Source organism: Typopeltis vanoorti, chromosome 7 (assembly GCF_054136105.1).
Source record: "Typopeltis vanoorti isolate ZY-2024b chromosome 7, IOZ_Tvanoo_1.0, whole genome shotgun sequence".
NCBI classification, from domain to species: domain Eukaryota; kingdom Metazoa; phylum Arthropoda; class Arachnida; order Uropygi; family Thelyphonidae; genus Typopeltis; species Typopeltis vanoorti.
This window is the reverse complement of record NC_143555.1, coordinates 16,104,601-16,120,437: the sequence shown is the minus strand read 5'-3', so window position 1 is coordinate 16,120,437 and position 15,837 is coordinate 16,104,601. Positions and strand designations below refer to the sequence as shown.

Below are 15,837 nucleotides of genomic sequence, written 5' to 3'. Positions count from 1 at the left end.
TTTAAGGAGATGTATGATATGTTTGTGTGTATAATGGTTACTTTGGTTTCCCATGATAATGCATCACTCCATAGTATTAAAATGTGTTGATTTTGACTTTTTTGCTAAATTGTGCTGATGCATAAGTTCACTAAATGTATTTACAAATTGCATACTACATTAAAGTTTATACAAATAAATATGTTAACCAACCAGTTAATAGCTGGTCATCTTTTCAACTGGTCACACTAATAATGAACTAGCATGTCTTCAACATGCCTTATTACAATATTTATAGTAAGTTTTGGATACTGAATAGAATGATTACATGTCCTTTATTGCTAATTTCACATATGGAACTAAGCGCATGCACAAAATAAAGAGTCACTTCAAACATTCAACACTATTAGGATTAAGCAATTGTAAAATCCTTTTGGTTTATATTAATAGAATGAGTCACTAAATAAACTTTGTTTTATTAAGAGCTGTCAATTTTAAGATGCTGTTTTCACAATTGTCTTCCATAGAGAGCAGTTTCCTTGTGAAACAGTCCAAATACTAAATGATCACTGTGATGAAGTTTGGTTCTGTAGATTTTCTAACAATGGTTCAAAATTAGCTACTGGATCCAAGGACAGTACCGTGATTGTCTGGGAAGTTGATCCTGTAAGTATACTTTTATTTCCATATTTTTAATTTGTGAGTTTAACTTCTTTATAAAATAAGCTTAAGAATGAATGTTTTAATCAACCCACAAAAGGTTACTTGTCACACATATATTAGTAGTTGTGTGGGCTAAGAGTTAGATAATCCAGAAATGCTACTCTAGTGATTAGAAATGTTACATTTTCTAGCCACTTCAAGTTACCATTAATGAGTGGTGGTCTCACACTGGATGATGCAAAAATCATTTCCAACTTAAACACATTATTTAACATCCATAACAAGAGATTCAAACTCCATGGCTTGTAGGTTTTAGAGAGTGGAAACTGTATGATCAGCCTGATTGGCCAAGGTTAATCATATCATTTTGGATTATCGGTCACTTATGATTTTTTTTAAAAAAAAAGAATATAACTAGCTTCATTCATTTGAACTAGTTATTTATAAATTAGTGTTGATCCAATTTATTCATTGTATCTCCCTTCATACTACTCCTTTTGACAATGTTGCTTATGTACTTTTTATTTTGTTGCATATATATATATATATATGTATGTATATGCAACAAATATATATATATTTATATAATTACTTGTACAGCTTTCCCTTCATTAGAATGAAATCCTAGTAAACTGTGCATCTGCATACTATCAGTGGCATATGGAGACTTCAAAAAGATGTTATATGATATCAAGTCAGTGGCTATCTGTGTCTGAGATTTCCATTTCTTTCAGTTGTGTGTATGTTTCCATCTTTTTCAGTTAAAATTGCCTATTGTTCATCATAAAGTAGTTTCTTAGATATTTGTTTTTGGCCAATTGAATTTTTGCTTACACTGTTATATCTCTCATGATTCTTCCTTAATAAATATCATGCTGTCTCGATACCTGCACTTCTAATTCATTTCCTATCTACAGGTGTCTTGTTAAATGAACAATGTGTGTTGCATTTGCTTTTATAGAGTAACAATGGGAGAAGCTTTATTTACTGTGTTTTGCGATGTTAAGTATCCTACAATTTTCTTGTGAGTTTAGCATGTAACTCTATGAGCTACACAGGGTGATATATAGGCAACTGTTAATTAAATGAGTGCTTGTTATTTATGCATGTTGCAGTTTTTGCATTCATGAATATATAATTCTTTGTTTTAATCAGGTTAATTTTAGTGAAAAAAAAATTTGAAAATTTTATTCATTGTTTAAATTAAAACTTTGAGATTCGTTCCTGCAGTGTTTAAGTAAGATAGATATAAATCCTACTGCAAAATATAAATCTATTCAAAGCAGTGTCAAAATATGACATTTTTAACCCAGTTATATTTTAAACTGTACGAGGGTGGTCTGAAAAGTTCTCGGCTTCAACTATAAATGGCAACACTATTGACAAGGTTTTTTTTTTTTCCAAGTTGGTACATCTGCCATAAGCATCTATGTGAAATTGCAAGTCATTCTATCAAGTAGTTTGTTTTATACAACTGTCTGAAGCAAAAGTATTGTTTGTATCCCTTGAAATGGATGAAATTGAGTATCATTCGGTTATAAAATTCTTTGTAAAAGAAGGTTTAACCCCAGAAGAAATTCATTTGAAGTTAATAAAAGTTTATGGGCACTCTTCTCCTTTATTTTCGACAATTAAAAAATGGGCTGCTGAGTTTAAACATCATACTTCAGCAGTAATACAAATGTATATTGGCATAAGCCAGATGCCGCTGAATAAGAAGGCAACCAGGAACATCCTGCAAAGGTATGTCCAAAATTATTCTTCCTATATATTCTTCATGTAGCTGTCTTTAAAACATCAATAATGTCCTGAAAATTGAGTAAAAAGCCAATGACATTATACAAAGGGCTACTCCTAAACAAAAATTGCTATAAAAATTAATATTTACTTAGAGGAGTAACATGGAAAATTTTCCAGAAATGATACCTATAACCATAATACATTTTATAGTCTTCAAAAATGAGCTATATTCATCCACATATAAATAGTTTAAAATGAGCTTGCATTTTACACATCTATCAGGTATGAACAGTAGTTTGCATTTTATTTTTATTTATTTATTTATTTTTAATGATTTTGACACGGTTGAACATGTAATATATAAAAAATAAAAGAAATGTATATTTTTTGTGTATCACAATCGACTATTTACACTTACTTGTTGGTTTAAACTTATTAGGTTTCGTGGAATGAGTATCACATATGAATAATTAAACGCAACTTTAATGAATTCTATATTTTGCCTCTTTTTTTTTTTTTTGCCAGTCACTGAGACACTTTCTTCCTTTCTTTTTTGCCTCACTTTCTTTCTTTATCAGGTTAGTTTTAATCATTACTCATTTTAATTACTTTCTTTTTCTCTCAGTCACTGAGACATCATCAGGGAAAAATATAAAAATTGCAAAAACACACAAATGTGCACAAAATGGATTCTGGGATGTTGGCTGTTGGAATGTCTGCTGTTCTCAAATCTTCTATATTGACTAAGATACATTGATAATGTGTTCCCTATTTGGCCACATGACTTAGAGACATTGGACTCCTTCATCCCTCATCTCAACCGCCAGCATCCTTGAATCCAGTTCACTATATAAAAAAAAAAGAAAATAATAATAATAGCCTGCCTTTTCTAGATACTCTAATCGCATGTCTTTTCAGTGCACCCTTTCTTTCTCAGTTGACAGAAAACCCACCCACACAGGTGGATACATGCACAAACTTTCCCAGCAATGTGGTGTTATCAAAGCCCTCGTCAACACTCTCCAATCTCTGTTCTAGCCAGGTTTCCCTTACAGCTGAACTCTTCTTTATTTGCCACACTTTCTTTGTCCAGTGTCTGCAGTGTCAAAAAGATCAACAAATTAATTTTTCCTCCCATCCTTCTCAGCAATGTCATCATTGTTCCTTATATCTGAAACACCTTAGAAAAAATAGCCAGAAGTACAATCTCTGCTGCATTCAAACTTCATCTGAAGTTGGCTGCCCTCTGCTCTGGGTGTTTACAAAGTTCCTTGTTCTTGCAATTTATCATATTATGGTCAAACTGGAAGATATGCTAATATCTGCCCAGAAGAAATACATCTTCTATCATAAGTATGGTCAGTCAGGTCCATGCCTTGGATACCTTGCAATAGAAAAAAAAAAATACTATGCTTCACCTCAACAAATACATAAAAGACCTTTTTTTTTTTTTTTTTTTTTTTTTTTGAATCAGCAGCAGATTTAAAAAAAAAAAAAAATCGTAATAAATATGGTTGTGTTAAACCTCCTAAGATTTGGGTGAACTTCAATTCTTAGGTCTCCCATCCATGAGCTAAGGCTAGTCAACAACACCCATAGAGGGTAGCCCTCGTAGTACTTTAGGCTTTCAGTCTAAATTTTGTACTTATTGATAATAAATTACACGATAACCACAGTAATTAACTTTAATGATATTTCGTACTGAAAATAACAGTACATCATCAGTCTGTAGAAACAAGCAATCAAAGGAACCAATGACAAAGTACATAGAGTAGTCAATGGTTTACCAATTAAAAACTGTTAATTGGTAAACCACCGGCAGCTCTATATACTTTTATCCAGTTCCTTTGATTGCTTGTTTCTACTCACTGATGGCACTACATACTGTCATTTTCAGTATAAAATATCTGTACTTTCATTTCATTAAAGTTAATTACTGTGGTTAGTGTAATTTATTATTTATAATCATGCCACAGGTACCTTTAAAGATTAGACTCAATATCCTTCACGGGGAAGAATTCACTAAATAAACAGGCAAGTTTGGAAAATTATCGGTTTTACAAGGTAAGCTTTGTGCTTGGATTGCCTTTCTCAAAAAATGTCGTGAGATGAAAGTTATTCCTGCATTTGCTAGATTTTAGAGAAACTATTTGGTCGACTGGAGCTCACGCAATTTATATTCGTACAAGTTTTTACTTGATACGGAACCAACTTCGAGCGACTGCAAAAGATTTAGCATATAATATTCAGTCAATTTTAGATTTTGAAAGAAGGATTTCAGCTACCCTAGATGACGAATTACTGGATATTATTCTTTGTGTTTCTAAACAATCTTTAGCCCATTCTTATGAAAGACATTCCTGCAAACTGATGCAAAAATATGAATCTTTATACCGTAAACAAAAAAAATTACTCCTGACAACACTCCCAATAATAAATGGATTGTGAATATTTCTGGTTGCCCATTATCTGATGCCGAAACTAGTGTATTAGCTAAAGACCATGACTTTGCTGTAGTACCAAAATGCATTCTATCTGGAATTTTTTCATAACATTGAATGCAATCTGTCGGGACTTTCCAGCGAAGATGTTAATAAACTATGTTTTGAAGTTGCTACTTCACTTTTTAAAAGCAAATTACCTTCATGCAGTTTATTGAGTGTTGAAACCTGGATGCTAGTTTCATTAAGAAAAAATAGCAATATATCTATTTCGAAAGCAGATAAAGGAAAAGTGGTAGTGATAATGGATAAGGCTGACTATGAGAGAAAAATAGACTGCCTTTTACAGGATACTAATACCTCCACCTATCAAGAAATTAATTATAACCCTACAAAAAATGCAAATCAAACAAATAAATAAACTGCTCGAGGAAGTTGTTAGCTGAGATCAAAGTACTGTGGACAAGTTGTGCATTCATTTTGGAAGAACTCCTCGTTTATATGGCCTCCCAAAAATTCATAAAGAAGGTTATCCAGTGAGACCCATCGTGAATTGTATTGGCTCTCCCACCTATACAATTGCTAAATTTCTGTCACATTTATCTCATACTGGACAATGCAGATCATTCATCAAGGATTCCACACATTTTCTTGAAAAATGCAAGGATATTCAAATACAAGAGTCGGATTTATTAGTCAGCTTTGACATTGTTTCCCTCTTTATTAACATTCAGTTATCTGTCACTGTTAATTTATTGTATGATGATTACCCTCCTGATGTTGCAAAGATTTTTGAATTTGTTATACAATCAAGATATTTCAGCTGGATAAACAAGAGCTATAGACAAGTTGAAGGTACTGCCATGGGTAGCCCTCTGTCTCCACCTTGGACAAACTATTTTTTGAACCATCTAGAATATACTTTGTTCTTATCCATTCATCCCCAACCCTCTCATTGGTTTCGTTATGTTGATATCTTTGCTATTTGGCCTCATTTTGAAAATGAACTTACCACTTTCCTACAACAGATCAATAGCTTCCACCCACATATTCAAATAACCATGGAAAAAGAAAAGGCTGGTAGTTTACCGCTCTTGGACATTCACCTTATATGCACAGCCTCTGGTAATTTATCAACCAGCGTTTATCAAAAACCTACTGTTAGATCTGAAATGGGCAACCTCATTTACAATGAAGTCGCCCATCCAGATTCTAACAGAATATGCCCCATTAAGAGAGCATACTTGTCGTTTCAGCAATTAAGTTCATGTCAAAAAAAGAATTAATATCATGATCAATAAGATGAACGAAATATTTAGTATGTGCTTTGACAGATCTAAATTAGAATTGTAGATGTAAGATAATCAAAGAGTATATGTAAAGATAATTACTAGCGATTTATAACTACACATGCAAGCGTCAGTACACTGCCTAAGGAAGGGCAAAGGTCGCTCACATACCACCATAATATTGTAAGTGCCCATGGGTGCTAGTTCGTGGAAAATATCTAGAGGCACGCGTTCCTGAAAATGGAAAGCCCCATATGGCGGTGTGATGAGATCGCCCAGTCTGGGACGAATCGAAGGGCAGAATATGCAAAATCTAACTCGAAAAGAGGGCTGGAAGGGGAGAATATATGCAGCAACACAGGTCTGGACACCCCCCCCCCCCCCATTTGTTTTTGTTTTGGTTTTCTCTCTGTTTGCTCCTCAGTGGTCAATGATGTCCAACTCCTACGTTCCTGGAGTTGACTACTGTAGGTCCCGGCAAGGCATTGCAGCAGAGTACGGCAGATAAAATTGCGGGTCATCGGCAAAGAAAGTGCACCGATGTAATTCTTGAAGAAGCGAGCGCCAGACTCAAAGAATACACGTGATTCCCACGTGGCAGCAAACCTTGAACAACTAAGTTTTCCACTACCAAGGAAGGATGGAAGGAACCCCGAAAACCTGTGCAATGTAGATAAGTACCTTACATATTCTTTGTCCCTTAAACATTAGGATGATTGTGAACGGAAGAAATTTTGTGTTTCAGAATGAAAAATAAACTTTGAAGATTAAGCAGATTATAGAACATTTTAAATCTCATTAGACTGATGTCCGAGAACCGCGAATTTGTTAAGAACCAATGTTTTAACCCATACGAAAAGGAAACAAGATGTGTTCGTGTCTAACGAGCACCTGATCAACTGTATATAGTATTTTAACCATTTGAAGGAAACATTCTATGTAATGAGAAATTGTATATTTACGGTATGAGAGAGTGAGTGAAGCCTTAGATGATTTTAACTTAATATTGCTTACATATTGTCTGTGCATTGTATTACTTATGAGTTCATTAAATATGTTTCATTGTTTCATATGTGCGTGATCTGACCATGTAGACTGACTCTTACCACTCATAAAAATTACGAACCTGTTAATCTGTATATGGACGTGGGGATACCCAAAGTAAGTTAAGAAGGAAGGGCTATGGGCCTCTGATTTAGTTGTAACCACATTAGTGGCATCTAATTTCTGTGACCCTCCCTAGGTTGAGATATACTCTGTACCTAAACTCAGGCTGGCGCAATATATAAATTCTTCTGAGGAAAAAGGGAATGCCTCGCCCAAGTTAGAGAGTAGGTAATCTAAGGACCCTAAATAGTATTTGATAGAAAAAGTTTAGAGATTTTAGGAAAAGAATTAGAGCGAAGGGCCACGAACAACAACACACGTGGTATAAGAACAAAAATAACAAAGGAGAACACAAAAGAGTGAAATATAACATTACCTTTACTGGCAGATACATCCACCAAAAGTCTGCTCATCACACCTCCCAGAAAATTGGTGTTATCAAGTCCTTAATTAATAGGTACATAAGATCTGTCAAGCTTACAACAAGAACTCCCCACTATCAAAAGGTTAATGGAATTTAATGATTACAACCCTAATCAAATCCAGCAGATAATTGACTCCTATGTTCCAACACCTCACGATTCTTCAGCAGACTGCAGAGTTCCAATTCCTTATATTTCTGGCATGCATCTTGGAACCGTTTGGTAGAAATATCATCTCATTCCTACATATTTTCCGATTGACAAAATTTCTCATCTGTTGCCATCTACAAAAGACAAACTGGCATCTCTATTATTAGCTGGTGTTTACCAGATACCGTGTAAATGTAATCTAACTTTTTTTTGGGGGGGGGAGATGCTGAAATAGAAGTGTTGGTAGCTTGCTCCACCTTTGCAAGGAGTCGCCCATTGTTGTACCACCTTATCTCAGTCCTGAAGATACTTTCAGGTGCAAACTTTGTTTGCACACACTTGGATAAAGGATTAAACTAAATTTATTATAGTCTGACCAAGTGAAAAATAAACTTTCAACATCTTTCTCTAAATCCAGAGCAATTTAATAAAAAGGTGGCACACCGTTTGGCAGCTCCTATAGGAGGAGATGACCTTGCTAATGCTTCTGCCTTGGTATCCCCACTTGGGCCTGGCTCCCACTGAAGAGACCTCAATAAAGGTCGAAACTAGTCTGGGTAGTGGCCCTTCCCATTTAATGCATAATATTATACATATCTGCAAGGAGATGTGTTTTGCATTATGGGAGATACTGAGATAGAAGTGTTGGTAGCTTGTTCCACCTTTGCAAGGAGTCGCCCGGTGTTGTATCACCTTACCTCAGTCCTGAAGATACTTTCAGGCGCAAACTTTGTTTGCACACACTTGGATAAAGGATTAAACTAAATTTATTATTGTAATCTAACATACTGTGGACAAATAGTCCGTTCTGTAGAAAAAATAATTAAAGAATATCAGTAAGAATATTAAATACATGCAGGTTTAAATCTGAACGCCTTTTCAAAGAAAGTTGTGAAGCCCTTTTACATCAACCAAATCTGAATTGGAACAATTGTCTCTCTCTCTCCCAAAAGTTTGGGAGATATTCTTATCTTATGTAACCATCGAAAATAGTTCTTTAATAATATTATTTATTAATACTAATTTCTAGCATACAGCAACAGTTTTTAATTGGTAAACCACCGACTGTTCTATGTACTTTGTAATCCAGTTCCTTTGATTGCTTATTTCTACACACTGATGATACTGTTATTTTAAGTATGAAATATCTGTACTTTCATTTTATTAAAGTTAATTACTGTGGTTATCGTGTAATTTATTATTTATAATCATGCCACAGATGCCTTTAAAGATTTTGTACTTATTATTTCATACATTTTTATGTGTTTTTGCAATTTTTATATTATTTCCCTGGCAATGTCTAAAATATAGCATCAATTAAAGTTGTGTTTAATTATTTATATGTTTTGTATTTATTCATTTGATAAAATCATTTGATGAAAACAATATATGTAACATTTTAGAGCAAATTAGCTCAGAATCAAAGCCAGTGTTGTAATCAGCTGTGAGCTGCCATTTTTTGATCCTCTTCACGCAATGATAAAATTAAGCATTAGGATATTTTCAGAAAAGAATTCAAATATGGTTTGAAGGCCCTGATACCAACCAATGCAGCACATCACTAGTGATCCTCCTCCTTCGCTACACTGCACTCCCCATATACAACTTTATAATACCTTAGTATATCACTGTATACTCATCTCCTTTGTCCAAGCCATTTGTCACCTAGTTATAGCACATAAGTTAGTAAAACACGATCTCCATTTAACAAGCCTGTGCTGACAACCACTGAATACTGCTTTTATCAACCTATTTCTTTATCCTAGTTCCTACCAATCTCTGTAGTATGTTAACCATACTGCAGAGATTGGTATCTGTATATCTGTAGTTATCACATAACTCCAGATATACAGATTGACCTATAATTTGCAGCCACAGCCTTATCACCACCTTTATGCAGTGGAACAATTTTACCTTCTTTCCACTCTCTTGAAACCTGTGCTGTTGTAAGACTTATTAAACAGGCATGCCAATGCTACTGCTAATTCCCTGGAACATTTCCTGTTGCCTTATTGACATTAAGGGTATTTATTTCCTCAAATACCCCCTGCTTGGTCACAATTAAGCCATCTTCACCTGTGTCCTCTGCACTTGAGTTTATCACGATTTCACTCTGATGAGGATGAAACATGCTTATAAATTGTTCACTGAATACTTCAGCAATGTGTTCTGATCCTTGTCTAAATTTGTATTATACTGTTCTTGCCATTTTCATCTGTTAATACCATCTTACCATAATCGCTTTTCCTTCTACTTACCACATATTTTAAAAACTCTGGCTTTTCTTGACTTGATTTGCTAATTTCTTCTCATACTGTAGTTATACTGTACTTACTAACTGGGTCACTGTCCTCGCCTTCTCTATAATCCTCATGCAATTAACTGCTACCATTATTCATCTTTTGCTGCCTCCACAGTATCGTCTTCTTCCAAACTTAGTGCTAATTAATATCTTTATTCATCCATTTGACACCTACTTTATTCAGTCTTTTGATCTTCAGAATATATTTGCACATTGATGTTGTTAAATATCTTTTGGTCAGTTCCCATGCAGCATTTATCTCCCTCTTATGTATATCTTATGTGACAGACAGTTGCATCAAGGTTTCATGCATGGATTTGTTCAGCTGCCATCTCTGATCTGGAGGCTGAGTGTTATGGATTCTCCTTTCTTCATATCTCTTGTATCCCTAAAGATATGAATGGTACTTTGCCTGACCAGTGTTCTATATCCTTCATACAATGATGTCTCAGTTAGCTTGCTTCTTTTGTATTTCTCCTGTGATGATCAGCCATACCCTTATATCATATTCCTCTTTTTTGGTTGCTGTTTCTAATACTTGATAGTAATGTTTTCATCTCCAGATCTCTTCTTTGGAGATCACATCTCCAAAGCCATCAGTCATCTTCCCATTTCTTTTCTAGCATTCTGTGTTTCTTAGGTGTATATTAATGTAGAATAGATTATAGCAAGTCATGGGCCACTTTTTTGCATTTATGTTGACTTTTCTTTTGGTATTTGTCTCGTGCTGAAAAAATTTTTTTTCGGATTTGTATTATCCTTATTTCTTGTTAACCTTTTCCATTAAAATGATTATTCTTTCTAGATAAATAAACTTGTCTACTCATTCTGTGGGTTGGTGTCTTAAATTTATATTGGGTTCATCCATACCTTTCAACCAGGACTCCAGAAATGTCATTTAAATGTATATAACAACCATTTCAATTTCAGCAACAAAGAGAAGATCACTAACAGAATTTAAGACTGTGAAATTCAAATTATATGAAATAATTTGTAATTTTATTGCATTTTTATTTTTATTTTTTAACCAGTTAGTTCAGTTACTAATCTTCAATGATAAGAACTTGTTCATTTCACTCTCTTCTCTGTCACCATACATTGCAGCTTAGTCTTGGAGAGGAATTATGTAAAAAAAAAACACTTCTTCCTATTTTTATCTATGCATTTGATATAATGGACAAGTTTCTTGTCATTTGAAATATCTGAAGAAGCATCTAGAAGAAGCCTCACTACTGGAGTCTTTGATTTTTCTTTGCTAACTTTTGTAATGACATCAGCAGTAACCAACACAAATTCGTTACATTTGTTACGAGTGTTTGATAACAGTACATGATTTATTGAATTTGGCTTTATAATGACTATTAAAAAGGTAATTTAAGTATTCAAACATTTTAGAATACCTCTTTCTTTGAAAGCAGTTAAATGTGTATTTTCCCCCCTGGCAATTTGTTGTTATATGTCACAGCATTTTTTGTGAAAATTGCATGTCTCTACTTTGGAAAGACCTCAAAAAGCTTGTAATAATATAGAGTTTCTGTCAGTCACCAGTCATATGACATTTTTTATATATTATACAATGTGACTTCATCTTCATAGCACAACTGCTTGAATTTCTTTAGCCATTTGTCTTGAAACCATGCCTTGATTGTTTTTAGTTGATGACACAATAGAACTCTTTTCTCCAATGTGTTTAATATTTTTATTTTCAGGTCCCTTACCTTCGTCTTCAGTTTTGCACTTCACATAACTAAAAAGTGTACTTTGCATTATTTCCTTTCATTTATTATCCATAATGAAGGGTCTATAACAGTGGTCGCCAAAGTGGTCGATATCGACCCCCAGGGGTCGATAGAAAAATATAAAACATCATTGTATGGGTAATATTTAATTCGGTTAACTTGGATTATCTCCATCCTGAATGACAACGCAATTAAGAGTGAATCGTGGGAACAGTGACATGAATAGGACCTGTAAGATGGAGCAAGGTCATGAAAATAGTTACGGAGGCCAATCATGTAGGCCAAAATGACGTATTTACCAATAAATGGATGTCCGTGGTTCCCGCCCATGGTACATTCTATATATACCTATAGGAAGATTGTATTATATTATTATTTTGTTATCTAAATTAAATTTTATATTTATATATTATTTATCCCTCCTATCAAATATGTAATGTTAATAAGGACGTCAAAAACAAAAACCTATCCCTTTGACGTTAAGCCAATATAATAATATATACTATATTATACATACGAGAAGCACTGTAACTATAAAATAAACAATCTAAAAACTCACATAAGCGTCTTTTTGCTTGTCCCGTCATAATTACGTAATAGTAAAATAGAGGGGGTCGATAAAAGTCAAGAAACTCTTGAAGGGATCGACGGTCAAAGAAGTTTGGCGACCCCTGGTCTATAAAAATAATCAATAGAAAAATAAGTTCATGAAACAACAGAAAACAACACTAGAAACAGAGCCAGACTAGTTTTTCACAATATAATGTTATTAACATGACTCAGTCTTCAACTCGTCTTTGCAAAATAATTGTGTTTTTTTAAAATAACTGTATGAAAAAGTCTTTTCATCATGTATGTTCAGGTATATAACTACACTAAACTAATTTATGTTGTAACTAGTGAAAATAAGCTTACATCAATACTGCATTATAATTGCATATTGACTTAAAGGTTATTGGGTAGAGAGTGAATTACATTTGGCAGAGAAACAAATGAAAATCGATCTGGTTAAATAAATTTTTTTTCTTTGTTTAATGGTATCTCTGATTAATATAAGAATGATGATAACTTGCAAGTTAAGCAAAATAAAATGTTATTTGGGAATACTTGACTATTTATTTCAGAATTAAACTGTAGATTATAAAGTTGACACCTGTTGTCCTAGACAGGAAATACTTAACATTTCAGAAACAGCTGCAACATATATTTGAGAGTATCTCCATACAAACTAAGATTTGGCAGGGACAAATAGTCTACTAAGGAATTAACTTATTAAATTAATTACATCTCCTGGTTGAAAATAAACCTTCTTTATTACATTCATTGAAGGCTGCCCATGATGAAACAACTTGATAATGAATGTGATATTTAAAAATGAAAACAAAAATATGTGAATTTTGCAAAGAAAGTAAGGCAATACATTTTGAATGTGTTTAGCCACTTACCTCTGATAACTTACCCGTGGTGAGTGGATTTCTGGAGTCCTGCCTTTAATATCTTGGTTTTCTAGGTTTTCCTTTTTAGAATCAAATTATCACATATTTCTGTTAATTTATTTGCTATACTCTATATTTTTTTTCTCAGTATTTTTTTCTCTATATTCTCTATTTATGCTTACTCCCACCAATTGAGATCTCTCTCTGTTTCTGTTTCTTGCATGATCTTTTCTGAAAAGATCCGAAGGATGGGCATTTATCACCAGCTTTCTGATGATAAATGCCCATCCTTGTCAGACTTCTCCTTTTTATATCTGTCCACTCTGAAAAGGTGTTATTTTTATCACAGATTGGTGATTCCATTGTGTGTTTTTTTATTATCCTTAAATCTCTTGTATGTGGTCCACTGTTTTCTGATATTCCTGTAAGTTTATTATTATTATTATCCCAAGACCCCTTGGATTCACAGACTCATCTAAGAGGTCCCCTTTGTCATATGCACAGCTCATCATACTGCACTTTAAACACATTCAAATTCTCTGCACACACCATGCACCCAGGCAATTCATTCCAATCATTCACAACTCTTCATTCAAAAAACCCTTCTCACACCCTCTTTATATAGCTTCCAGGGATAACCTCTTGTTCTCCCCTATTCTCCCACCATTTATCTTGAGACTTCTTCAAAATGTATGAAGCAGATGTAGATATGCTTTTATACAGTTGATCTTGAGCATATTATTCTGAGTTTTAACAATCATTGTATTGCTTGTGCTTTTTCTTCTGAATCAGTATTTTTCCTCAGATGTTATTTTATTTATCAGGTTTTGACATTATCCAATACTAAGAAATAATTTGAAGACAATGATTAGTTAACCAATTGCACTGTAATCTACACTTCACAGTGAGTTAGGCTTATTTAGTATCCTAAAATTATAGAAACCTAAATTATATGGATATCATTACTCTTCTCCATTTGTCTCTGTCTTTTGTCATTCTAGGTGCATCCTCCAACCTTAGTCCAGTAAGGGCAGGAATTTGATCTAGCCATATGCCACAGGGCCTGTCCTTTCTTCTAGCTGCTGGCATCTTTCCATGCATGAAGAGGTTTTCAATGTCTCTCCATGTTGCAGGGACTCATTTCATCTTTAATGTCTAGGTTGGTTCTTTTCTCTGTCTAAGGAACTTGAAGCATCCTTTTCAAGCTCACATTTCAAAAACATTGATTTTTTTTCTTAATTGCCTTTTTCAGTGTCCAAGACTTTGAGCCATGAAACAAAAATGCAGAGAATGCCAAGGATCTGACCAATATGATCTTTATGATGATATATTTCTGTCCTTCCAGATCTTGGTGAGCTGAGTTAGTCATTGCCAACTCCCATTGGCAGAAAGTAGTAAGCCCAGATGGAGATAAACTGATCAAGTTTATCGATGTTAGTAAGCAGCCCTAAAGTATTTCCATTTTGATTCCTATCTAGGATCAACAGCTTTGTTTTATTGATATTAATCTTAATTTCATATGTCAAGTTCTGACATTCTATTCATGTCCTTTTCATTTTCTGTTATTAGTACTATGTTGTCAATATACAGTATCATTAGTTATTGATTCTTGAGCTGTCTATTCTAGTCATCCAGAGACTCCTTGATGATTTCCTCACCATAGATGTTGATGAGTCTAGGAAATAGTATACAGTTACCTTACTCCTTTTTGGAAACAGACAATCTGATAATGTGTTAACTGCATAAACTGAAAAATGATGCAGTTAAAAGTTTTGGTGTAGTCCATGTGAGTAGGGTTATTGAATTCTCTTGATTTCTCATTAAGGTGTCTGAGATTTGGTCTCTAGTACCTTTTTCCTTAATGAATCTAGCCTGTTCTAAAGAAATATGAACCTTCAAGTGATTTAATTCTTTCTTCTCTGGTAATATAGAGTATGATTTTACTCGCATTTGAGATTAATACTATTGTTTTATAGTATTCACATTTCTTGGTGCTTATTTTTATGGATTAGCATAAAGATTATCTTCACTCAGTCCATGCTATAATCAAATTAATTTAAAAATTTTGGTATTATTTCTGGGAAAATTCACATGTTATTCATCTAAAATAAACTATTATTTAAATGGCTAATATAGCCTACTTTCGTATAGGAGTGCCCCATTTTTTTTACAATGTCATTGGATCTTTACCCAAATCTTAGGGCATTACTGAAGTGTTATAAAACTAATATATGAAGAATAATATAGGAGAAAAATTTTGGACATACCTTTTTTGGATGTTGTTTTCTGTCTCCTTATCCTAGTGATATGCATTCATCTGCTGTTAAGCTGTTAGAGGAAGGGTTTTTTTTGGGAATGTGGGGGAATTATTTGAAAAAAACCTGAATTTTTTATATGTATGATACTATTATTATAATTAAGAGTGGATAGAGAGAGTTTGGGGGGGGTGAGACAAGGATCTGAAGAAGATTTTTTTTTTTTTTTTTTTTTTTTTTTTGTGGTGGGGGGAGGGATTGATGGGAAAAAGTCAGGGGTGGGAGGCCCAGGTTAATTTAATATTTTTATCTTC

General features: G+C 33.7%; 1 protein-coding gene across 1 annotated transcript in view; it reads left to right on the top strand.

Annotated features, from left to right (window-relative positions):
• LOC150104511 (WD repeat-containing protein 26) overlaps positions 1-15,837 on the top strand; it is a 400,251-nt gene that overhangs the window by 194,242 nt on the left and 190,172 nt on the right. The window contains exon 7 of the mRNA XM_090395688.1: positions 507-645. Within this exon, the coding sequence (XP_090251814.1) occupies positions 507-645 (139 nt within the window). The remainder of the gene's footprint in view (positions 1-506; positions 646-15,837) is intronic.